Below are 27,548 nucleotides of genomic sequence, written 5' to 3'. Positions count from 1 at the left end.
GTAATGTGTGGCAGTAATTGGAAATGAATCTAGCAGATAATTTTAAAACAACTTCCATATGAAATGGAAAAAGAAATAGGCTAGAGATAAGCAAAAGATTATCAAGCTTAGGTATGTCAAGGGGAGACAGAAAAATGATATGGAAAGAGCTTAACCAGTGAAGTTCATCTAACAAATGTCCATATCAAAGTTCTGAAAATTATTAGCTTTGAGACCGTGGGAAATTATATACCTTCTTAGTGCCTCAGTCTTCACATGAAAAACATTAACATTTCCAATGTTATTTCTAGGAACCTGATGCAAATGAATTTACTTTTGAGTGAACTTCAAGGTGAAACATGTGTGTGTTGCACTAAGGAAACTGTTTACTTTTTCCGTATACTGATTTTCTTTAAGATTAGACTTATTTTGACAGAATGGGGTCCACTTCACAAGCCAAGCATCTTTGACATTGAAACAAAAAGATATAAAATCACATATATTTATTTATAAATAGTTCTCTGTAAGATATAAAAGTCAGATGAATTTGTAGCTATCATTGTTTCTGTTGCTGCTGTTTTTACTTGGTTTTACCTCTTTCCTGAAAACTGTCAATTAAAGGCAATGTGACTGTAGGAATGTCATTTAATCAGGTTGAGAATACTTTCACAGGGATGGTGTAGATGAAATGAAAGATAGAAAAGCATATAGCTTTAACTGAAACATATATTATCATTAAATGCTTATTCAGACCTTCCAGTATTAAAATTGATATGCCTGTGTGTCTGAAAATAGAGGACGAATGCTTAGATGTGCCTTCTTAATTGAACTTTATACTATTGTTTCTATATAAGGTTTCCCTAAGCTTGGTAAGGGCTTACTCCTGATGGCTCAGCAGTAAAGCATCTGCCTGCCAACCAGGAGAAATGGCTTTGATCTCTGGGTCAGGAATGTTCCCTGGAGGAGGAAATGGCAGTCCATTCCAGTTTTCTTGCCTGGGCAATCTCATGGACAATGGAGTCTGGTGGGCTATAGTTCATGGTGTTGCACAAGACTCAGATACGACTTAGTGACTAAACAATGACAAGCGTAGAAAGCTACTCATATTATGATACTATTTGAATGTATGCAAGCAATCAGTCTTAAGAGCGAAAATGCTCTGAGCCCAAAAAAGTAACAGCCATGTAAGAACAAGAGACTTAAGTACCTCTGTAATATGCTTTCTGAGTGAGATTTTATCTAGCTAGTTTACACATGCAATAATAAACCTAGATTTTAAGGGTAACTATTTCACATTTCCCTCCATTTCTGTGTCTACAGTGGGAACATTCGTATGCTCAGCACCTAAAGTATTTTTATCATCTGATTTTGCATATGACCTTTTCACAATTTCAAGAATTTAAGGGATGCTATAATAAATGCTCATTATAAACTATAATGAGGAAAGGCTGGAATTTTGCTCTGCTCATTTTTTTGTGTCCATAAGTTAAACGACTTGCTTAAAAAAAAAAAATCACTTTTCTCACATTACCTTCCAACACAGGAACTTGGTGTGCCACAGTGTTCTAGTATTTCTCTAATATTCTCAGAGAAATGTTAGCATGTCTCACTATGATTATATATTTTTTCTTTTCCCTTATATTTCTTTTGATTTTGTTTGAGCTATTTTTGTTTCTTTGTTGTTAAGGTGTCCAGTGATTTATAATGTCCATCTTCTTTGTGAATTGTACCTTTTATCATTAAAAATATTCATCTTTGTTTCATTAAAAAAAGAAAAAAATATATATTTAGCAGTTATAAAATATCAAATTCTACCCTCACTTAATAATGTTACTAAATTTAAGAAATGATAGATCCACCACATGCAATATTTTAAATGATATATATATATATGTAAGTCTATACATATATATGTGTATGCAAATATGTACAGACACATGCAAGGAATCACATTTAGAATTCATAATGAAAGAACACTAGAGTGGAATGTTTAATGTATTTCAATCTTTTTATGTAAAGACTTCTATTATATTTTATTATAATTTATTTAGATTAGTGAAAATTTGGTTTCTTATATTAAGTACATATTTTATATGAAGAAAATTATTGCACTGATATGTGAGTGCATATATTAGCACAGAATGAGGATTTTCTCATGCAATTCATTTCAAAATTTTTGAAAATAGATTGGAAAACACTGAAGAGAGTAAAGGTAAGGTTTTTGTTTTTTTTTAAACACTGTAACACTGAAAAAATACTTTCAAAGGTCATACACTTGAGACACAGTCTTACTGATACATTGAGATTTAATATGAAGATTATAGAATGCTCCCACTTTGCAATATCTTCCCACCACACAGAAGGACTTCTATATAATGTTCTAAAAATATCAATTAAAAGTCAGAAATTATCAGAAAAGATACACAGAATAATAAAATAATAATAAAAAATAATAAAATAATAATAAAAATACACAGAATAATATTTTTGTATATAAGTGAAAATGACTTTAAATCATAAAGATGCCATGAGGCATAAAGTATAGGAGTATATAAAGATATTCATGCTAATAATAATCAAAAGAAAGCTAGAGTAACTATATTGAATTTCAGACAAAGCAGACTTCAGAACACAGCAAAAGGAAATTATTAGAGATTTTTAAAAAAGGAATTTACCAGACATAAAGAAGCAATCAACTCTCCAAGAAGATTTATTATCTTAAATATATATGTAAGGCAAAAATGGATAGAAATTAAAGGAGAAATAGAAAAAGCCATTCTCTTTATCGGATGCTTCAACATCTCTTTGTCAGTAGCTGATAGATAAAGGAGGAGAAAAATCAGTAAGACAGACATCTCTGAATGGCTCTATCAGTAACATTTCCTAATGAACATTTATAGAGTATTCCATCCAGAGGTAGTAGAAGAAACATTCTTCTCAAGATGAAATGGGACAATTATCAAGACAGATCTTTTTCTGTGCTATAAACACACCTTAATAACATTTTAAAATCACACAAAATGTTCTCAGCTCATAACGGAATTAGAGTAGGAATCAGTAACAGAAACAAAACTGAAAAAAAAATTAAATATTTAGAAATTAAACAACACTTTTTAAATGACACATGGATTTCAGGAGTTTCCAAATAAATTAAAATTATGTTTTGAATTAAACAAAAATGAAAATGCAACTCTTTAGAATTTGAGAAATGCAGTGAAAATAGTGTGTAGAGGGAAATATATGGCCTTAAGTGTATATATCAGAAAAGAAAAGAGATCTAAAGTAAATAATCTAAGGCTCTATCATGGAGAACTGTGAAAATAACAATTTAAGTTTAAAATTCTTCAAATAAAATACAAAATTAAAACATATATGTATATATAAATACATACATATAAAATTAGAAAATATACCATATGTATGTATATGCATGCATGTATATACATACAGACCTACATATATACTTCCTCCCTCTGGAACATCCCTCCCCACTCCCATCCCTGTATTTAATTTTCCAATTCTTATTTCCACATATATATATATAAATTATGATTTATTTGCATTGTTGTACTGCAGAAACAAGCACAACATTGTAAAGCAATTATCCTCCAATTTAAAAAAAAGAAAATTCAATAAAAACAAAGCCTGGTTCTTTGAAAAGATCAATGAAATTGATAAAACTCCTACCAGTCTAACCAGGAAAAAAAAAAAAGTTGAGAAGACACAAATGAATAATGTATGAAATGAAAGAAAGGAGGTCATCATTATAGATCTACAGATCTCAACATGATAATAAATGAACACTGTGAACAAATCTATGCCCGCAAATTTGATAACTTAGTTAAAGTGGATTAATTCCTTAATGAAACAAACTCCAGAACGCATACAAAAAGAAATAAATAAACTAGATAATACTGAATCCATTAAATAAATTCATAATTAATAAACATCTAGCAAGAAATGTAATAGGCCTAAATTATGTCTCTGGGTAATTGTACCAAGTGGTTAAATAATAATAATTGTACACAATATTTTCCAGAAAATACACTGAGAAGTAATAATAGTAATAATTCATTTTATGAGATCAACAGTACCCCAATATCAAAACCAGAAATGACTGTAAAAAAAGGGAAAATAAAGACTACTATATTTTAAATGTAATTGGATTTGGTATGCTATTAATTATAGAGAATTTTTATCTCTTTCATTTCTTTTAATGACCTTTCTGGTTTTGATATGCATGTGATATATGTATATGAAAACAAATATGATTCATTCAAAGTTGAGGCTATTTAACCATCATATCAGTTCCCCAGTGGCTCAGTGGTAAAGGATCTACCAGCAATGCAAAAACTTCGGGTTTGATCCCTGAATCAGGAAGATCCCCTAGAAAAGCGAATGACAACCCACTCCAGTATTCTTGCCTAGAGAATCCTATGGACAGAGGAGCCTGATGGGCTACAGTCCATGAGGTTGCAAAAGAGTTGGACATGACTTAGCAATTAAATAACAATGTTCAGTTCAGTTCAGTTCCTCCGTCCTGTCCGACTCTTTACCACCCCATGGACTGCAGCACGCCAGGCTTCCCTGTCTGTCACCAACTCCCGGAGTTTACCCAAACTCATGTCCATTGAGTCAGTGATGCCATCCAACCATCTCATCCTCTGTCGTCCCCTTCTCCTCCTGCCTTCAATCTTTCCCACGATCAGGGTCTTTTCAAATGAGTCAGCTCTTCACATCCGGTGGCCAAAGTATTGGAGTTTCAGCTTCAAAATCTGTCCTCCCAGTGAACACTCAGGATTGATCTACTTCAGGATGGACTGGTTGGATCTCCTTGCAATCCAAGGGACTCTCAAGAGTCTTCTCCAACACCACAGTTCAAAAGCATCAATTTTTTGGTGCTCAGCTTTCTTTATAGTCCAACGCTCACATCCATACATGACTACTGAAAAAAACTATAGCCTTGACTAGATGGACCTTTGTTGGCAACATAATGTCTCTGCTTTTTAATATGCTGTCTAGGTTGGTCATAACTTTCCTTCTAAGGAGTAGGCGTCTTTTAATTTCATGGCTGCAGTCACCATCTGCAGTGATTTTGGAGCCCAAAAAAATAAAGTCAGCAAACATATCATTAGGATAACAAAGAAAAATCATTTGATTGTAACATTTAACAGAAAATATTGACAAAATTTAACAGCCATTCATAACTTTAAAGATCTCAGTAAACTAGAAATAAAAAGAAACATTCATACTTGATTTAACAAATTTAAATATATATAATTTATATTTAATATATATTTAATATATTTAATATATATAATTATATAATTTATATATATATATATATATATATATATATATAGAGAGAGAGAGAGAGAGAGAGAGAGAGAGAATGCAGAAGGACAGTTCCAAACCCAAATAACAACACAAATACTTAACTCTGACAGATTAAGAAATACACTCGTATCCAGTGAATTTGAAGCCAATGAGTTGGCCAGGTATATGTATTCAGAAAGTAGCAAGTGTATATAAGTAAAACTTCCTCATCTTACTTAAAGAGCAAACATATAAATAGAGATTTAACGATTCACTGAATAATATTTGTACAAGGATGAAAAACAAGATTATAACAGGAGATCTTCCAATGTTGACAAAAAGAAATGAGAACAGATGGGAAGACCCTACAGGGTTATTTATGTAGACTGTGTGAGAAGCATTAAAAGAAGAAACAAAAAGTGAATGAGTTGAAAGGTGGAGGTAAAAATTGAAAGTGAGATATCATATGCTTAACTCTAGAGATATTTTGAAAAGAGAAAGGAAGGATCATTGGGGTTTTCAGTTACAAATTTGCAAGGGAACCTCAAGCAAGTGTAGTAGGAACACAGAACAGACCTCAGATTGTTAAAAGGTCAGTTATATGTGAGTGAGGTGAAAGTTGGGTATACCACATCTCATGGGATAAGGGCTGAAATGCACATATCATAGTTTTACTAGGGTCCTTTGCCAAGTAAACAAGTTCCTTCACGTGTCTCAGCCTAGTTTATTCCTGTGCAAAAATAAATAAATAAATAAATATATATATATATATATATATATATAAAACAATAATGCAATTCATAAAAGATTGTGAGCATTAAATTTTTGTAGTATATTTTTGCAAAGTATATATGCAGTGATGACCACCTCTTTATTAATATTATTGCTGTCTCATTTTTTAAAACATTGACAGAGCAGAAGAGTAGAAAAGGAGAATTACTGATTTTCTCAGGTAATTTTCAGTAATGACATACTGAAGTTTTCAATCATGGCAAATATCATGGTCAGTGAATGATGGACTGGGAGAGGTATAAGTTGAATTTAAAAGTTGGAGATTTAAGTGATGGTTAGAACTAAAGTGGGCTTCCCTGATGGCTCAGGGGTAAAGAGTCTCCCTGCCAATGCAGGAGATGCGAGTTTGATCCCTGGGTCAGGAAGATCCTCTGGAGAAGAAAATGGCAACCCACTGCAGTATTCTTGCCTGGAAAATCACATGGACAGAGGAGTCTGGTGGGTCACAGCCCATAGGGTTGCAAGAGTCAGTCACAACTTAGTGACTAAACAACAACAACAAAAACAAGAACTAAAGTATATTTATACCCATAGGAAAGGAAAATAGAAAAAATTGGATTGAAAATTCAAGAAAGTTAAGGTCAGGATAATATATATATGTGTATATGCGTATATATGTATATATAAATATATATATGTATGCATATATATGTACACATGTAAATACATTGTTAATATGAATATTTAAAAGAAAGTGAAAACTGATGTCATATCAGATACACTGATTCTTAATAGTATAGAGTTCAGTACTTTCATGTATAATTGATTTCTTAATTGTATTGTGGACAACTGCTGTGTGTTAACATCCTGGTTATTGAGTAATATTGATTACTCAATAATAAAAATTATTGAGTAATATTGATTTCAAATTCAAAGACATTTAAGTTTTTTTTTCATTTTCTTAAGAAAATACAATATTATTTTGTAGTATGACCAGGAATTCCCAGGATTTTGTGTTAATAACACTTGCCATTGTGATGTAACATGTAATGGTGTAGAATGTGGAATATAGTGAGGAGAAGCCCAGAATGGAAATTGAAAATAAATGTACTTAAACTCTTCACAATTGAAAGCCTTTGCCATCTATTCATTTATTATTTATTGCTTCTGCGCAAGTTGTTTGAACACACTATTTTCCATTTATTCATCTTAAAGTTGGGCAATAAAAGCAAACAAACAAAAAAAACCACATTAAATTCCTCATGAAGTTTAACTCCTTTTTGAGAAATTTAATCACTGACTGATAGCTGTGAAAATCCACTATGCTACTAAATATAAGGGACTTGAATAAAAGGATTAAGAGGCAATCAAAAACATACTGCAAATTGCAATTATCATTTAATTATATATATATGTGCATGTGTGTGTATACTGTTTTATAGCAATGGTTATAAGGGAAGAAATACTCAGATTCTTGGAAAAATAATTCCAAGTTGTAATTGTGTACTTAGCTAAACTGTACATTAGATGAGAGTCTTCCTTGGTGGCTCACACAATAAAGAATCTGCCTGCAGCACAGGAGACACTAGTTCGATCCTGGGTCAGGAAGATCCCCTGTAGAAGGGAATGGCTGGCTGGTGGTGGTGGTTTAGTTGCTAAGTTGTGTCCAACTCTTTGGGTTCCCACAGACTGCGTGGAAACCCAAAGAGTTGGACATAACTGAGTGACTAACACTTTCACTTTCTTTTTTTCATACAAAAGAGTCAACAGAAATACTCAAACATGGAGAGAGATTTACAAAATTATCTACTCTCACTCTTTTTCTCTTAGGAGCTAAACTGATGTAGTGTGCTGACATTTTATTTGTTCTTTTCAGATCCCTCAATACTTGGAAATTGCCTCAAATATACTGCTAGCATATTTGCTTTTGTTTTTTAAAATTCTTATTTTGTTTTATTTCAATTTTTTTTTTTTCATGGCCACTCTGCACAGCTTGTGGGGATCTTAGTTCCCCAGCCAGGGACTGAACCCCAGACACAATGATAACACAACATCCTAACCACTGAACTACCATGGAATATCCAGGAATTCTCATTTTAATACAACAGTTACCAAAACTTGTCCAGTGAATTTCATTATTATTTTTATAATTTTATTTATTTATTTTTGGCTGTGCTGGGTCTTTGTTTTTGCACAGGTTCTTGTCTAGTTGAAGTTGGAATGCTCGCACTTCTCATTGTGTTGGCTTCCCTTGTTGCAGAGTACAGGCTCTAGGGTGTGCGGGCTTCAGCAGTCATGGCTCCCAGGCTCTAGAGCACAGGTTCAGTAGTTGTAGAGCATAAAGGTTTAGTTGCTCCATGGCACGTGGGATCTTCCCAGACCAGAGATTGAACTCGTGTCTCCTGAATTGGCAGCATATTCATCACTGAGCCACCAGGGAAGTCCTGTCCAAGGACTTTTAAAATGTCCTCCTCTTAAAGACAAGGAATAACATACCCTTTCTAATCTTTTCTTCAAAACACTAGTTCTTCCTCTTTGGCTCAAGATTAGGGTTATATTTTAACATTTCTTTCTATGCACACCTCTGCCATTCCATCTTGATGAAGAATTTTAACAGCTGTTACTTAAGAAGTTTATATGGCAAAACCAATACAATACTGTAAAGTTAAAAAATAAAAACTAAAAAAAAAAAAAAGAAGTAGTTGTCTAGCTCTTCTACCATGGAACATGGTGAGTCCATGTACAACCAATCATACCCATAATTCAAAGAAGCTTGTCACTTATGTTTTAAAGATTTCTATGATTCTCATAGTTTTATGTAATAAATACATAAACTATTTAACGGACTTCATGTAAATGCAACTAGAACTTAAGAGTTAAGAAATTTCAGAGGAATGTAAATAACACCAAGAGCAACAAATTCATTTTGCCAAAGAGGATAGATCACAGGAAGTTTAAGGTTCTGACCCCAAATGACTTTTACAATTAGTGATAGAATTGGTACAAAATAAAATTTAATTTTTTTTCTAGTGAATCATACCACTGTTTCACTCATGTGTGGATCTAATACTTCTTTGACCACAAAGATTACATTTTTCAAAATATGTAAGTAACATACATATATTACATAGAATATGTACGCATACACTTCTGTAAAGGCAAACATGCAAATGTAATTATAAAGTTATGCATAATTATTGCCAACCCCTTGCCATGTAAATTTTAAGCACTTTTATATTGTTTAACTCCTGAATGAAGGCCATTTACTGCGATATTATAAATAAAAATGAATCTCCAGATATTTACAAGTATTGAAATATTAGGCCCAGTGCTTTCAGTAGTGTGAATGATGTACCATAATATTCCTAATTTACGAGCACCAAAAGACCTCTGCTCACCTTGTCACATTTGCAGTTTCCCATTGTACATGAACTTATTTCCTTTAGTGATTTTTATTTTTTTTCTTTTTTCACTTTAATTTGTATGTCTCTTTGTTGTAAATCAAATATGTTTTTTTATTTTTTTTCCTGTTAACATCTGTATGGTTCTTATGGGCTAAATGCATCCCCATAAAATTCATATTTTGATGTCCTAACCAACACTGATTTGATGGATGTGAGTCTGAGTGAACTCTGGGAGATAGTGATGGACAGGGAGGCCTGGCATGCTGCGATTCATGGGGTCGCAAAGAGTCGGACATGACTGAGTGACTGAACTGAACTGAACTGAACCATCAGTACCTTAGAATATGACTATATTTGGAGAAAGGACCTTTAATGAGTTAACGAAGATTAAAAAAAAGAAGTCATGTGAGTGGGCTCAGTGTGACTGCTGTTCTTAGAGAAGAGAAATGAGCCCGGGTGGGAGTTGGGCGGGGGGGACAAAAAAATGCAGTGAAATGAAGAAAAGACAACTATGGAAAAGCCAAGGAAAGAGACCCTGGGAAGAAAACTCTACAGACCCCTTGAGCTTAGACTTCTAACTTCCAGAACTGCGGGGAAAAAGTTGTTCAAGTCACCTAGTCTGCATTGCTTTGTCATGGCAGCCCTAACAAATGAATTCAGTGATTTAGCAAACATAAAAGATAGAGATACTGAGAAAAGGTATTATTTTCTTATTCATTTGGTACAAGTAAGACCCACCAATTTCATGTGCTTGCTTAGTATCTCAGTCACGTGCCTTGAAATGACCTACTTCCCCTGTCTTCTTTGTGTCATCATTGCTTCTGACATATAAATACATGCAGAGGCAGTCAGATTCTCTAGCAAGGTGCAACAAGCATTCATTGTTGACAAGAATCAGCTGGAAGTGATTTGCATAGTAACCTTCTTCAAAGGACCTTGCATCATGGCATAGCCAGTCATGTTGCTGGGGCGGACCCAGAAGTTGACATATTTTTTTTCCTTCAGAATAGTTATGGAATCACCAGCTTGGGGCAGACCCAGAAGTTGACATATTTTTTTCCTTCAAAACAGTTATGGAATCACCAGCTTTTTAAAAAAATTACATGAACACTTCCCAAAGCAAAGTATATTGCAAATTATCACACTCCATCAAGACTGAATACAGTTCCCTGCGATGAGACAAAGGTATAGCCATCAAAGTGGGGAAGAACCATTGATCTTGATAAGGAAGGCAAGCAGAGTCTGCAGTTATGAGACACCAAAAGAACAACGGGAAATGCAGATTCAGATGGCCAAATTGGCACAACATAACTATCAGATATTTATTTCTGAAGCAAGCATTTAATAATGAATAGGACTGAATACAATCTGCCTACATGACTTCTATTTCTACTCATTTTCCCCAGATGTGAATGTTTCCTTTCACACTTTGCAATACAAATACGTATAAATATTTCAGAAATGCAGCTGGATATAGATGATGTCTTCAGAAAGGGTTCATAAGTAACTTTTATTTTTCCTATATATTGTTTTAATATTTCAGTAGTCACTTGTATAGTTATAATATTAAGAAAATATATTCTTACTTTATAGGTAGTTACCTGTTTTGTTAAGGGCCTTTCTAGATATTGTGAAGTTCACTTAAAAGTGATGTATCAGTATATGAGTGCAGCTTACTTGTCTGCTTATAAAATCTAGTATTTCTGAGAAACTTCATCAAACTAAAAAGTAAGTTGTTTTCTACAAAGGAGAGTCATGATATTGTTTATATTAGAATTGCAGATAATAGGGTAAAGAAGTAACTCTGAGCTCCAATAGAATGATGTTCCAAATTGAAATTCATGTTAATAAAATAAATAAATCAACTGCCAGATCTTGCATTAATGTACATTTAGGTGTTATATTTGGTTTGAATTTTTCAAAGTTCCTGATGTTTCATTTGTTTGGTAATTATTAATATATTTAGAAATTCTATAAATCCATTCTGCATTATTTGATAAATGTTTTATCTTCCTGGCTCATCAAAGAATCACTAGCTTGTAAGAAACTCTGAGAAACTGTATATAAATTTCTCTTCCCTTGTTTAAATCAATGAAATTTTCCCCAAAAATGTTTCATAATAACACAACTTAAATTTTTGGTATGACTGAAGACTGCAATGATCTGAAGATTTGTTAAAACCAACCTTTCACGCATTGGCACAAAATTAAAACAAAACAATTATTTATTTTCATCTGAATTTCAGCCTGAGGCTTCTTTTATAAAGAGTTTTTTTTTTTAATTTTCTTTTTAAAAATTTTATTTCTTTGGAAAACAATTAACATTTTCATGAACACTTTTAATAGGAACTAATATTAAGATCAAACATTGCTTTTAAAGTTTGGGACTTACATATTGACTTTGTTATTATCGCATTTATTTCAATTTTCTGAAAGGGTAGGAAAAAACAAATATATATTGGCATACATTTAAAAAAAGAAAAAAGAGCAGTTTAATTATAAGAAGATGGAGTTCAGAAAGTTTTCTTCTTCTTTCCTTAAAAGGAATGAGAAGTCGGCATGTTGCTATTGCTCCTTGACATAAAGACAGTGTCTTTGTTTTATGTCCTCTATGTCTGAATCCTGCAATGCCATCACAGCAGAGAGTAGTCTACACTGCTTTAAATGATAAGAGTTTCAATAGGCACTTTAGTGGAATTAAGAAAAATCTAACACTCTTCCACCGTGATGCCACATAGCTATCTTCGTTCTAGGTTGTCACGTCAGTAAATTGTATTGAATAGGCCTGAGCTTGTCTCAGTGTGTTTCCAAAAGAACAAAACAAAACCAAGCAAGTACACACTAGAGGATTTATCTTGTGTTGGCAGAAAAAACCAAAACTGACAATATGATAAATATAGCAACTTGCTAGAAACCAGATAATCAAAGGAATCTTGTCCTAGAAAGCCCTGTGTGTATGTGTATGTGTGTGTATGTGTGTGCGTGTGTGTGTGTGTGTATGCGTGCATGTGCACGCACGTGATTTCTATTTATGTTCCTTTCCCTTAAATTTCTTCTGTTGGCTGTGTTTTAACCTTTGCCTCTCCTCTAAGTGACTTTATCAGGGTTATAACTCTCTTCTTCTCCAAACATGTCTGCCAAGACTTTAAAGCGGGGTCCCCAGTCTGTCAGGTAGTTGTAGTCCTGGTCTGCTTCTGTGGTCAGAGACTCTATGGAGCTAAGAGAGTCGGCTACTGATCCGCTGCCTTCATAGGCGTATGTTGCCAGTGAATCATATGGTGGGGCTATGGGGTCCACATCATTTTCTTGTAGCCTTTGATTAATGAAATCCCTTATGTCTGTGTTATCTTCCACTGGTGGCCTCTGACGAGGTAAACAGAGAGAGTCTGGTTTTATATCCCTGCGAATTTTGTTATCTTCAATCACTTTTGGGTTTCTCAGAGCACCAATGTCGAAAGCCTGGGTGTCCTCCTCCCCACCTCCTTCATCATCATAATGGATAACGTTGTCTCTGATGTCTTCCTTAGAGGTCATCAAGGTGTCTTTCTTCTTCTGCCTTCTCAGAGCCACATACAGCACAACTATGGCTAGAACAAGACAAAAATGGCAAAGTGAGACTATGTCTGCTCATCTCTCCATAAGAAATTAAATTGATCAGGGCTGGCTGAGTTTTTTAATGACATCCTGTTATTTTCAAAGTACACATATTGTAATCTGTATGGATCCTACCTATGCTGATTTTCATTGTTTAAATTCAGTTTCATTTTTAAATTGTAACTAAAGTGAAAACATTGCAAAACTCACAAATTCTAATAACGGTAGCCTTATATTTGACATATGTTTAAATATCTCAGTGTCAGGCAATTTTTTACAAAATTAAAAAAAGCAGAGAAAGGCAAATAATTCAACATAATTTATATGCTGAATTTTTTTAAAATGGTATAAATAGACCTATTTACAAAATAGAAATAGAGTCACAGATGTAGGAAACAAACTTTTGGTTACCAAGGGAGAAAGGCAGAAGAGAGAAATTGGGAGATGAAATTGACATATACACACTACTATATATAAAATAGATAATTAATAAGAACCTATGATGTGGCACAGGGGACTGTAGGCAATATCTTGTAATGACCTATATGGGAAAAGAACCTAAAAACAAGTGGATATATGTATATGAATGCCACTTCACTTTTCTATATACTGAAACTAACATAGCACTGTAAATCAACTATACTCTAATAAAAAATTAATTTAAAAAAGAAAAAAATAAAGAAAAGAATGGTTTGTCCAATCATACATAGAACTGTATAGCTTGAAGTAATAAAACTTGGGTCTTCCTTGGTACCTCATCTAGTAAAGAATCAGCCTGCAATTCAAGAGATACCAGTTCGAATCCTGGATCAGGAAGATCTCCTGGAGAAGGGATAGGCTACCCACTCCTGCATTCTTGGGCATCCTTGATGGCTCAGACAGTAAAGAATCTGCCTGCAATGCAGGAGACTCAGGTTCGATCCCTGGGTTGGGAAGATCCCCTAAAGGAGGGCATGGCAACCCACTCCAGTTTTCTTACCTTGAGAATCCCCATGGACAGAGGAGCCTGGCGAGCTACAGTCCATGGGGTCGCAAAGAGTCAGATTCAATGAATGACTAAGCACACACAATAAAACTTGGGGGGCTTCCTGGTGGCTCTAGTGGAAGAGAACCTGCCTGCCAATGCAGGAGACATAAGAGACCCAATTTCAATCCATGGGTTGGGAAGATCCCATAGAGGAGGGCATGGCAACCCTCTCCAGTATTTTTGGCTAGAGAACTCCATGGACAGAAGAGCCTGGATGGCTACAGTCTATAGGGTGGGAAAGAGTTGGATGTGACTGAAGTGATTTAGCACACAGTAAAACTTGAATTTTGTTGCCCATAACTGACACTTAGATATTATTCATATCTAGATTTACATTGTGTTAACATTGCTTTATTTCTAATGAAATAAATACAAATCACAGAAAAGTCACTTTTAAAAGCATTAAACAAGAGAAAAAGAGAAAGAATATACAGTATAAGAGTCAGCTTTCCAAATTATGTCAAGCAAGGCCACAAATTATTTAAATTCTGTGTCTTACCATATTAAGATATTCTCCAAACTAAATGCCTAGTAATCAACTGGCCTTCTTTAAACAAGATCATACTTTAAAATACTTAATTTATAGACTCTTATCATTGAATATCTCTTTTTTTCCCCATCAACTTATGGTCATCATTGTTTCAATATATATATTTTTTATGAGTGAATAAACAGATTCACACCATTAAGTCAGTGCTCAATTTTGCCTGGAATAATTCTCCCCTCTCCTCCATAGCAGTGGCAATAGATTTAAAGCCAAATGTGTTTAACACAACAGTGTTTGGAAGGAAGATCTTGTCACAGGATTAGAAAGTAGGAGACTACATGATGATTAAAGCAAGTTTATTCCCTTTTCTTCCAAAATTAAGGAGGAAGATAGAGAAGATAAAGGTAGAGCTTCTGTACAATGGGTTTTGAAGAGATGTTCAACACTTTTCACTTCTGGGCTTTATGAAGATCTCAGAACTGAAAACACTATGGTTTATTCATCCAAAGTATATGTGAGAGAGTTTAAATCTCATAGAGAGATCAGCATATGTATAAAATGGCTTTAGAGTTGCCATGACTAAAAAAGACACTGATTAGATGTGCTTGAGAGTCAAATAGAAGTTACCGGGCACCACAAGATTCTCATGCTTTCACTCACCCTAGGAAATATATAAAATGGCTAAGAATAAGATGATCTAAAGGGATCTGAGATTGGCTACAGAGATCAAATAGATGGATTTGTAAGCAGACCCCATGGCAAGACTGAGTGTCAACATTCATAGCTGTGTACCAGCAATTCACACCTAGCTGCAAGGTGGACACTTGCTAAATACTTAGCATGTGTGTGCTAAGTTGCCTCAGTCATGTACAACTCTTCCATGGACTTTAGCCCACCAGCCTCCTCTGTTTATGGGATTTTTCAAGCAAGAATACTGGAGTGGGTTGCCATGCCCTCCTCCAGGAGACCTTCCTGATCAAGGAATCAAAACCGGGCTTCCTCATTGCAGGTGGATTTTTTACCGTCCAAGCCACATATCCTAGTAAGTACTTTAAATTTTTATTTTCTATCCCAGAGATAAAGGTATGTATGTACATTTGTCAGAATATTTTGGTTAAATAATACACATGCATAGATATAAGCTGATTCCACAGAGCCCAACTGTACCTCTGTTGCAATATTCATTTAAAGGAATGACTGGAAAAATAAAAATTTAAAAAAATCTCTTTTTTTGTGTGAATCCAGTAGAGGATGAATAAATGAAACAGAGTCAGCTGAACAAAGTTGATGGAAGAGGGAAGCCCCTGAAGTAGGTTTTCATTCTCACAGAGATGTTACAGAATACATTTTCTTCAATCCTTTCCCTTTGCTGTGCTTCTCGGTATTTTAGTGTATTCTGTTCTGTCCTAGTGGGAATGGTGAGAGTTTTGATGTAAGGAGATCTGAGAAAAGTGGAATAAGAATTGCTTCTGGCCAGCACTTTAGACAGAAAAAAACAAATTCAGAGGTGTCTTTACTTCTTTCCTGGGCTTTCTCTTTTCTTTAATTCTTTATTGAACCAGTATTGGACAACTACTCTTTGTCTAGTGTCATTTTAAAGATTCTACAATACAACAATTACCAGGATGTAAAAACATGAATTTAAAACTGCTGCTGCAAATGGGATAGAAAAGTTCATTGCACCAAGTGCCACAAACTGTTTGTTCATACTTGAAAATTCCCTAGGGCTTGAACATACTTTTGGTGATATTTATTTCTATTGGTATATTTCCATGTGGTAGGAAGTAGAAAATTAATAAAACTATAATTCAGTATAGATAGTCTTCCTTCTATCTATATGCAGCAGCTCAATGAATAAACACTGATTTACATAGTAAAATGAGGAGAGAGATACACAGACAAGGGAGAGAAAGAGAATACGTGATTAATATTGAAACCAACCTAAGAGTATAACAATGCAAAGAAGGATTGCAATCAAAGCCCCAGTGCTAAGTCCTACAGGTAGAAAAATTGCTTCCACGTTACAAGACAGGATGGTACCATCAGAGTCACATCGACAGACTCGAATAGTCATTGTGTTTGTGCTGCTCTGGACAGGATAACTGCTGTCTTCTATTACTATGGGGAGGAAATACAACTCTTGCTGCCTGCGGCTGTATCCATTTCTTCGGGTTTCAATTCCAGCTGTGTTGTCTACAAAACATAACACGTATGGTAAGATGGTTACTATGAGTACCACTTCAAATCTTCAAGTTGATATCTGTTAAATGGTAGGAAACTCTTCTTGAGTCAGTAAAATACATCCATATTTCAATTCTTTCTTTTATCATTATGAAAGCTGCCTAAATGTAATCAGATGTAATCAAAGAAAATCCTTTGGAAAAGAAGAAACATTAATCTTGTCTGCAGTAAGAATTAAATTTTCCGTTGAGAAAGAATAGAAAATTGTTTACAAGACAAGAAATATGTTGTATCAAAACACTTTTTTTTTTTTCTGATGTCAAAATCTCACAGGGAAAACAATCCTCAGTGTATGCTTTCTTACATGATTAGGAGAACAAAGATTATAAAGGATGAATCAGTATATAATATTACCTAAGAATGTAGTCTTTAAAATATGACACATATCAATATACTATTTCTGATTTTTTACTTTTCCCAACTCTATATCTTTGCTACATATATGTATATATGTGTGAATATATGTATACATTTCACTTTTCTAAAACAGCATAAGAAACATGGAAAAGAAAAGAAAATGTGTTAAATCATCAAGATTCATTAAAATTTGTAAGGAGTTTGAATCATCATAACCATCAATTGCCAGATAAAGAAATGTGATATATATGTATATATAGAGAGAGAGATAGATATACATATATACACACACAATGGAATATTATTCGGTCATAAAATGGAAGGGAATCCTGCCTTTTATGACAACATGGATGAATCTGGAGGGTATTATGCTAATGAAATAGACCATACAGAGAAAGACAAATACTGCATGATAAAACTTACATGGGGAATCTAAGGAAAAAAAGAAAAGTAGAACACATAGAAATATAAAGTAGAAAAATAGTTGCCAGAGACTAGAAGTGGGGAGAAATGGGATAAAGTTGGTAAGAGGCTTAAAAACTCTCAGTTATAAGATGAATAAAGTCTGAAGATCTATATTATAGTACAATGACTGTAGTTGATAACACTGTACTGTATTAATGAAATTTGCTAAAAGAGTAGAACTTAAATGCTCTCATAAAATAAAGGCGAAAAAGCGTCTATCCATTTAAACCAAAAAAACTTCCAATTACACTTAAAATATAACAAGATAAAATGAGGATATGGTAAATGGCATGAGTGGCAAATACATGTTTAGATCATGAGAATATATATCATGAGGCAAAGATGATCTGATTTATGTTATTATGAGTAACCAAATATAGATTCTCCAGCAAATATAAAATGGTGGAAAACAGTCAATACTTTGGTTCCTGAATTATATGACTGTCTACTTAGTTGCCCAAGCCAATGGTCTCAAGTCTTACTAGTTTTATTCCTCATCATTTTTACATGGAGTCTAGGAGATCTAGCATCAAGCTTATGTACTCTATCTCCCAAGTCACTAACCCCCATCCTCACAGCCATGCCTCTAATTCAAGACACTTTCATCCATTTTATGCAATAGTATCAAATATAGTCTTGTCTTCGTCTATTGTTTTCTACACTGGATCCATTCTGATCTGCTAAAATGCTCTCGTGTAAACCTTTCAAAGACTTCTCAGGTCATTGGGTTTAAGCTACAAACTCTTTAAATGGCTTATAGACAGGTTAACTAAAGTCAGAACAGCTGATCAGTTTCCAGCCTTAATGTATTTAATCCAGTGTCCTTTGTATTTTTGTAGTGATTTTAATAACAGCAGATGTAATAATATTAGTAACAGTAAAAAGGAAAAAAATAATTAGTAACAGTGATGGTAGTAGCAGTGAAAACTTGTATTATTTTCACTAAAAAGCCTGCACCATACCATGTGTCATACAAATAAAACAATTATTTGTATGCATGAGCAGTGCATGTAAAAAAATGATATATTTAAAAGATGAAAAGTAATTTCCCGGACAGTATATTAGTTGTCTGACTCATTAAGGGATCACCCCCATTATAAATGGAAGTAACTTGCCTCATTAGATATAGTCTATATAGGTTATTATACACTGACTTTACTGTTAGTCATAAATTTTGTATTTCTCATATACAGATTTCTATATTTTAAGAAGCTGAGTACTTTTAGGAAGAGCATTGATTTATACCTTTGTGTTCTTTTACAAAGTTGCCTGATAAAAGCTAAATTTTTATGTGGTTAAACTTACTTCTGAAGTCACGAACTGTAAAATTTGGTTTGATGGCAGCTTCAGGTGATAATTTAAAGGAGAATTGCTGTCCAGCAGGTGAAAGATCTCGGTCTGCGGCACTGACTATCTGAATTATCTGAAACAAAGTTGAGATCAGACCTGAAATCAGTCATTGATTTCAAAGGGAACTCTACATGCCAGGCTAATACATATATTTAATGAAACACGCAAGGAAACCAAAATGACATTTTTAGAATTTATATCATTGGGCCAATCATTTACAAATACTTTTATAAACAGTAAAGTATTTAGAGTTAATAGTGGCAGGTACAATTACAGGGTATGGAATAATTGTAAATCGATGCCCACATAACTAAAAAGAATAACAATGTTGAAAATTCTCACTAATAATCAAAATAAATTAAAATGTACTTGCTTGCATTTTAAATTAGACAAAGTAAATGCTTTCTAGCCTAAATATGAAAATACTTACTGGAAACAAAATCTCTGGTTATTTAAAAGTCCTTTCAAGGAAAAAAATTAGTATCATTATGTTTGTGAGAATGAGTTTTATCTTCATAAATAAGTAAAATGGTGAGAAAGAAGCAGAAGCTGTACATCTGTTTTTGTTGTTATGTTCCCCCCACCCCACCAGTGGGTGAGAATATAAATTATGTTTTCTTGGAGGTTTGTGTTTTTTTTAAGAAGTAATCGTGGCCAACTTCGTTTCAAAAATTTTCCTAAATTGCTCCCGAAAGTGGTATATCTAAACAGTTAAAATTCTAATACTTCAGTGAGATGCCCTTAGGAATTTGGTGATTAACTTTCAAGAGCCAAGCTATGAAAATGATAATTCACTATATAAATAAACAAATAGAAAAGACTTTGAGGTATTTATTTATTAATGTATGCAATGTCGTTGCATCAGGAAGAAATTGCAGGACAAGCGTGCAGAAGAGGAAGGCAGTGTGTTGCTCAGGTGACACATTCTTAGACTAATTTTGAATTTGTCAGAGGAAGGACTTAGATAATCCTGTGCACTTAGATTGATGCCACTAAACATGAGAGTTATTTGCCCCTATTTGTTTTTATTCCATGGTTAAAACTCAGACTTATGACTGTTATCTGCCTTCTATATAGCTGTGTGTTTTGTTGGGCACAAACAGGACCACACACAAGTAACACAACATATATACTGGGATTTCAAGTTCAGTACTAGGTAATTGTTAATTTGATCATGGGATCTCTAAAGATAATTTCAGTTGCCTATTTTACTGTGGGGGTTTCCAGGTGAGTAAAGTGGGCTTCTCTAGTAACACAGATGGTAAAGCATCCACCTGCAGTGCAGGAGACATGGGTTTGATCTCCGGGTAGGGAAGATTTCCTGGAGAAGGAAATGACAACCCACTCCAGTATTCTTGCCTGGGAAATCCCGTGAACAGAGTAGCCTAGTAGGCTACAGTCCATGAGGTTGCAAAGAGTCAGATATGGGCATGTCTTAGCAACTAAACAGCAACAAGTGTTACTGTGATTCAGCCACACAGGATCTATTTAGCCTTTAGAAGTATCATGGATTCAACACCAAAGGCCAAGTTGTGGAATACGGCAATTTAGTCAATTACCACGCATACCCCGAAAAGCTTCAATTTTCCTCAAATAAAACTATGTATTCAGATCACTATATCTCATCCATAAAATTTCTTTAAATTATTTGGGAATTAATTTGCAAGTTTTGTTTTGCCTTTGCTATCAACTAACATAATTATTTTTTTATAATAAATCAACATCAAAATTTATGAAGAAAATAACTTCACACCAAAAAAATCTTTTAAAATAGCATACAGAGGTGACCTTTTTGGTATAAACTGGCAATGATCTGGAATTGACACTTGGGAGTTATTGCCCTAAGGAACTACTTGGGCCAATACTGCATTGATTCATCATATAAATCACTATTGACTTATGTAGAATCATCTTTTCTCTTCTTTTGATAGGTAGAAACAGGCACAGAGATAGATAGGTAAGGCATATATACATACATACATGTATATTAAGTTATTATATAATCCAAAAAAGATAGTTCCTATGCATAGTTTCTAGACCCTTAGGATGGCTGGGGTAAAAAGCAGAAAATGCTCATATACTGTATATCTCATATTTCAGGGTTATATTTCATTTGTAAATGTGGGCCAAAAGGGCTTCCCTGGTGGCTCAGTCGGTAAAGAATCCATCTGCAATGTGGGAGACCTGGGTTCCATCCCTGGGTTGGGAAGATCCCCTAGAGTAGGGCATGTCAACCCACTCTAGCATTTTTGCCCAGAGAATTCCCATGGACACAGGAGCCTGACAGGCTGCAGTCCATGGGATTGCAAAGAGCTGGACACAACTGAGTGACTAAGCACAGTGGCCCAAAAGAATACAAAATGCTTGACATATAATTATTAGGAAAAAGAGCTTTCAGGGATTCCACAGATTTCTTACCACTTTGTCTGAGTATACGAAAATAAAGTTATCTCTAATAACTTTTACTATTCCCAATTTTTTTAATTTATTCGAGAAACATAGAAACATTAGAGTTCTATTTCCAAAAGTCTTTCAATTGGTGCATTACATGATTCTGATTGCCATGATATAATCAATGTCCCACATTACCTAAAAATAAAGGACTAGCTTTGAGGGGCAGGTGGAATGCTCTGGAAAATAGTAAATACTTCTAAATTGTCAAATTTTGATAAACTTCTTTTAACTTTTTGTCTGTGTGCTCAGTCGCTCAGTTGTTTCAAACTCTTTTGCCACCCCATGGACCATAGACCCATGGACCAAACTTCCCTGTCCATGGGGTTTTCCAGGCAAGAATACTGGAGTGGGTTGCCATTTGCTACTCCAGGAAATCTTCCCAACCCAAGTATCTAACCCATGTCTCTTTTGTCTCTTACATTGGCAGTTGGATTCTTTACTTCTGTATCACCTGGGAAGCCTCTTATAACTTTGCAAATAATGAAATCCAGCAAAAAATTTGCCGTCATTTAAAGGGATAAAGCATTAACTTTATATATATATATATGTCTTTTTAAAGTTAAAGGTGCAAATTTATCACTTGGGAACATATGATTAAATAAGTCATCCTGTAATAAAGTTAATGAAATTAATGTGTTAGTTGCTCAGTCATACCCAACTCTTTATGACCACATGGACTGTAGCCCATCAGGTTCCTCAGTTCATGGAATTCTCCAGGCAAGAATACTGGAGTGAGTTGCCATTCCCTTCTCCAGAGGATCTTCTCGACCCAGGAATTGAACCCAAGTCTGCAGTGAAGGCACATTCTTTACCATCTGAACTACCAGGGAATTGTCTCCAAATTATCAAAAGAGGTAATAGAGCAACACAATGCCCTAGAAGTTTCTGTACTGATGGGAACACTCTGCATGTACACTGATAAAAATGGTAGCCACTTGGAAACTAGAATTAGCAAATACAATCTAAATATATAACTAATAAGGACCTATTGTTATAGCACAGGGAACTCTGTATTCTGTAATAACCAAGATGGGAAAAGAGTCTGAAAAAGAATGGATATGCATCTATGTATAACTGATTCAATTTTCAGTACACCTGAAACTAAATACTGAAAACCAACTATACTCCAATAAAAGTATTTTTAAAAAATTGTAGTGACTCATCTCATACAGCTACCAGGCACTAGGAACAAACAAGTGTGAATGATAACTTTTAAAATGTATTTAATATTAATCAAATATATATAAGGCTAGTGAACATCACGACTAGAGCCATGCGAGAAATATTCTATGAAGCAATAGAAGACACTCAAATGGGAGCAAGTACTAGATATTAAAGGACATTTTTAATAAAGATATAGTTTCAAATATTAAGATATTTCCTCAGGTAATAATTAAACTTCAAATTTACTTAAATTAGTAGTTAAATAGTTATTATATATAAAAGAAATTAAAATAGACATCAAACCAAAGCATATAGATGGATTTTTCTTTCAGAACCTAGGTGCACATTATTGGATTAATTGTATTCTTATTGCATAACACACTCTTACCATCTGCTCATGCCTGGTTCCTATTGTTAATCATATTACATCATATCATATCATATCTCCATTCATTCATTTACGAAAGTGAAAGTGTTAGTTGCTCAGTCATGTCCTATCTTTGCAACCCCATGAACTGTTGCTCCTTTGCCTATGGAATTCCAGAGGTAAGATTACTAGAGTGGGTAGTCATTCCCTTCTCCAGGGAATCTTCCTGACCCATGGATCGAACCCAGGTCTCTTTCACTGCAGGCAGATTTTTTACCATCTGAGCCACCAGGGAAGTCCTTTATAATAGTGTTTATAGAAAAGCTGGCTACTCACCATTACCTACATAAATGCTAGGATTTTGACAGTAACTTTCATTAACAATGTGGTCCTTCCTCATATGCTCTCCCCACTAGAACCTCCCTCCAGAGTAATACTTAGTAAGAAAATGTAATTCAGATATTTTGAATAACCCAGATGTTCTATTCAAGGCCACCAGAGAAAGTTTTCCATTCTTCATAGGCTTAAGAGTATCTATGCACCCCTTCATAAAAGCATGTGAACAAAGTAAGGAACATCATAGAAGACTATTGTCTAAAGTTTTTTGCTTACTGGACATGCAGGCACAAGTTTTTTGGAAATTTCATAGTCTATAGAAAATAGCAGAATATGCAATCCTAGAACTGTTAGTTATACAGAATATATTCACTAGGCCATCATTTTTATCTCATGTGGTAATAATTCCACATGCAACACATGCCATTAATTCAAAAGAATATACTACCATTTATGGTTTATTTTATGAAGACATGTGATCCATGTCTATATGCATGCATGGTCTCCTAACCTAAAACACATGCATATAGCAGGTTTTATAAAATCTTAAATAACAACATTGATAAGATACCTGTCCTGGTTTGGCATTTTCACACACAGCTGTCTCATATGGCACAGATATTTCTGGAGGAAATTCATTGACATCTAGGACATTAATTAATATGTTGACTCTGCTGGTTAATAATGGGTTACCTGTTTAAAACATACAAGGAGAAAAGATGATTACAAAATCTGATCCATTATTGCTTTTATAGTGAATATCATTAACATTTAAAAATCAGCATTCATATGGAATCCAGATGACCTTTCCTTTATGGGAAACTGAGGCATTGTGTCATGTATAAATGATAAAAAGATGAATATGGGCACTCTCCTTGTCTCACTGTCAGAGAACTAGCAGTGCACTACACAAGAATTTATCCCTGAAAATCATCCCCAAAGTTAAGGACAACCATTTAGCTCATGTTTCATCAAAAGTGCAGCCATCAAACCAGAGTTAACAAGACCAATCTTCACTAAACAGTGATATTTTTCATTGAATAAAACATATGCTTTTATATGTGTGTCTATGACTTTATTCAGTAGTATCATCTACATATTTAAATAACTTTCTCAAACTGATCCCCCCTAAAAAGATGATAAATTACAAGGAATATGAAGGAGAGATGATTTTTTATAGATGAAAATTAAAATAAACTTAGGGAAGTAGAAATAAGAGATTATGGACAGTTAGGATGCACCCTAAAACTATTTGCTGATGATGAGAAAGGACAAAGTAAACAGCATTTCCTTCCTACTGTGTCAAAAAATATTGTTTTGAAAAACTGTCTCTGTCAATATCACATCACGAGTTTTAGTCCCAACCTGCGGTATGGTACCAACTTCTCTGTCCTTTGCTGAAGAAGACCAGGCATAATTCAACAAATAAGGTATAACATAATGGATATGTTTCAATTTATTTATTTTATCTAATGAAACTTTACAGATGGATAAAGTGCCCCAGGTTATTGAAGTATCTTGTCCAAAGTCACACATCTAAAGGAATGGGGAGTTAATATCCAAACTCAGGACTATGGAAATCCAAATATTATGTTCATTCCACTTCGTGTTAGATTCTTCATCTGCAATGCCACTGAAGATTCACAGTATTGGCATTGTTTTAGATCTCTGTCTGGATGCTTTTAAAGAATGCATATAAATCTTATCACATGATGGATTCTGACAACCCTACAATATTCTGTTATGCTAAAACTGATTTAAAAAAATAAAAAGCATTGTCAGCAGTAGCTTAAGAAATGCTCACATATTCATATATGACAAAGTGAAATCCATTGTCATATACCAGTTCAGGCACAGATAACATAAAAGCGGGAGAAATGGAATGTTTAATAAGTTACTGTGAGGATGGGACAAGATTCCTCTCCCAATTATATTTACAATACTGACTTGCGTTTATAATGTATAAACATGTTATTAATTTAAACTGATTTTTACCCATGAGAAGATCTGTTTTGGTAGTTTTAAATATTTATCCTCCTGAAATATAGATTTTACATCTGTCCCAATGAGTAATGTGTCTCAAAATATAATCACTATTGTAATATCTTATTATTAAAAGTGTTTCTCAAAGCTGAGTTTTTGGTATTTTAGCTAAAGCCAAATATTTTGTTGTGTGAAATTTTCCTGTGCACTATAAGACTTTTAGAACCACTATATAATAAATGTGACTAGGCGTCACTGTGGCAATTAAAATGTGTGTTAGTCATGTTTGATTTTGTGACCCCATGGATTCTATAACCTGCCAGGCTCCTCTGACCATGGAATTCTCCAGGCAAGAATACTGGAGTGGGTTGCCATGCCCTCCTCCAGGGGATCTTCCTGATCCAGGGATCAAACCCTGGTCTCCTGCATTGCAGGCAGATTCCTTACCATCTGAGCCAACACAGAAGTCCCTAACATAACAGTAGATGCTGGGCTTTATAACATGCACAGTAAAGGAAAACTGAAGAGATACAGTTGCTAGTTGTACTCATTCTTGGGACAGGAGGGTAGAAGTAGAGGAGACTTTTTTGGCCTTTCATGGAAAGGATGCAGAGTAGAAACAACCACAAACCCTTTGAGTACTTCCTTAAAAGGTGCAGAGAGGAAGGTTTCCCTGAGTGGATTTGAACCCCCCAACCTTTTGGTTAGCAACTAAATGCTCCAACAGACTGTGCCACAGAGGTACGTGCAATTACAAAATAAATGCCCAAATAAGAACAGAGGAAAAACTGTAACAACATCAAAGATGGGTTATTCATACTGTCCAAAATGAGTTATGGGTTTATAGTTTTCAATATATAACTCTTCTATTGTATATTTGTAAAACTTCTTACGATTAAAGGTTTAAAAATGTCACCTTCTATTTGTAAATCTGGTTAGGTAAGCAGCAACATTTCTCTTTGACAACTACTGTATTCATGTAAGAATTGACCTTTTCACAAGGGAATATTTTTATTAGAGTAATATAGAAATTTTTTTGATTTATGTATGTAATTCACTAAACGGTATGGTAAAGTAATGACATTTCTTTTCTGACTCATCTCATCTTTGAAACAACAATGATGACATTTCTTTAAACTTGATTTGGCATAAACATTATTATCCAAAACCCTTCCATATTAGAAACTGGTTATCAATGAGCAATTATAAAGTCAATTCAAATATGAACTTAGTAAATATTAAATACTCAAAACCTTACACAATTAGTTGCTGTGTTCCCAGTAGTCAAGCCATTCAAACTCCCATTATTATTGATTCATATTGCTTATATTGAATAACCAACTTATTAATAGTTTTGTGGTCAATTAAGATAATAATTAACTCATTCTATTTTGTCCCTCAGGCCTTCAAGAATGTTTTCCTAAATCTTTCTTTATTCTTCATGATATCTTGATCAAATCCGATAACTTTTTGAGCCAATTTGAATTAGAACTGTCTTAACATTTTAAAGTGCAACTTAAACCAAGAAAAAAAGATTAAGGCCAAATTATAAAAATCAAGAATAAAGGAGAAGTGAAATACCATAAGTGAAATTCATATTATAAAATAATATTTTAAATTTATTCCAAAAGTTCAGTCAACATAGATAAACTGGACAAATTCCTAGAAAGACATATATTGTCACATATGTGCGTGCTAAGTCACTTCAGTCATGTTTGACTCTGACACCTTATGCACTGTAGCCCTCCAGGCTCCTCTGTCCTTGATATTCTCCAGGCAAGAATACTGGAGTGAGTTTCCATGCCCTCCTCCAGGGAATCTTCCCGACCCAGGAATTAAACCCACATCTCTTATGTCTTCTCCATTGCCCGGCAAGTTCTTTGTCTCTAGCCTCAAAATGAACTAGAAAATCTTAATAGATCTAAGGCAAGTGGGAAAAATTAAGCATTAGTAAAAAATCTCCAAACCAAGAAAAAGTCATGGCCACAAGGCTTCACTGGGAAAGTCTAGAACTATTTATAGACTGCTGCTGCTGCTGCTGCTGCTAAGTCGCTTCAGTCATGTCCGACTCTGTGCGATCCTATAGACAGCAGCCCACTAGGCTCCTCTGTCCCTGGGATTCTCCAGGCAACAATACTAGAGTGGGTTGCCATTTCCTTCTCCAATGCATGAAAGTGAAAGTAAAGTTCCTTAGTCGAGCCTGACTCTTAGCGACCCCATGGACTGCAGCCTACCAGGCTCCACTGTCCATGAGATTTTCCAGCCAAGAGTACTGGAGTGGGTTGCCATTGCC

General features: G+C 34.3%; 1 protein-coding gene across 1 annotated transcript in view; it reads right to left on the bottom strand.

Annotated features, from left to right (window-relative positions):
* Nucleotides 1-11,642: 11,642 nt before the first annotated feature.
* CDH12 (cadherin 12) overlaps nucleotides 11,643-27,548 on the bottom strand; it is a 375,294-nt gene continuing 359,388 nt past the window's right edge. The window contains exons 8-11 of the mRNA NM_001206958.1: nucleotides 23,844-23,965; nucleotides 18,907-19,024; nucleotides 16,480-16,731; nucleotides 11,643-13,017 (exon numbers count right to left, since the gene is read on the bottom strand). Coding sequence (NP_001193887.1) covers nucleotides 12,518-13,017; nucleotides 16,480-16,731; nucleotides 18,907-19,024; nucleotides 23,844-23,965 — 992 coding nt within the window. The 3' untranslated portion in view covers nucleotides 11,643-12,517. The remainder of the gene's footprint in view (nucleotides 13,018-16,479; nucleotides 16,732-18,906; nucleotides 19,025-23,843; nucleotides 23,966-27,548) is intronic.

Source organism: Bos taurus, chromosome 20 (genome assembly GCF_002263795.3).
Source record: "Bos taurus isolate L1 Dominette 01449 registration number 42190680 breed Hereford chromosome 20, ARS-UCD2.0, whole genome shotgun sequence".
In the NCBI taxonomy this organism is placed as follows: Eukaryota; Metazoa; Chordata; class Mammalia; order Artiodactyla; family Bovidae; genus Bos; species Bos taurus.
The sequence above is the reverse complement of the archived record's forward strand: the minus strand, read 5'-3'. Positions and strand labels throughout refer to the sequence as shown.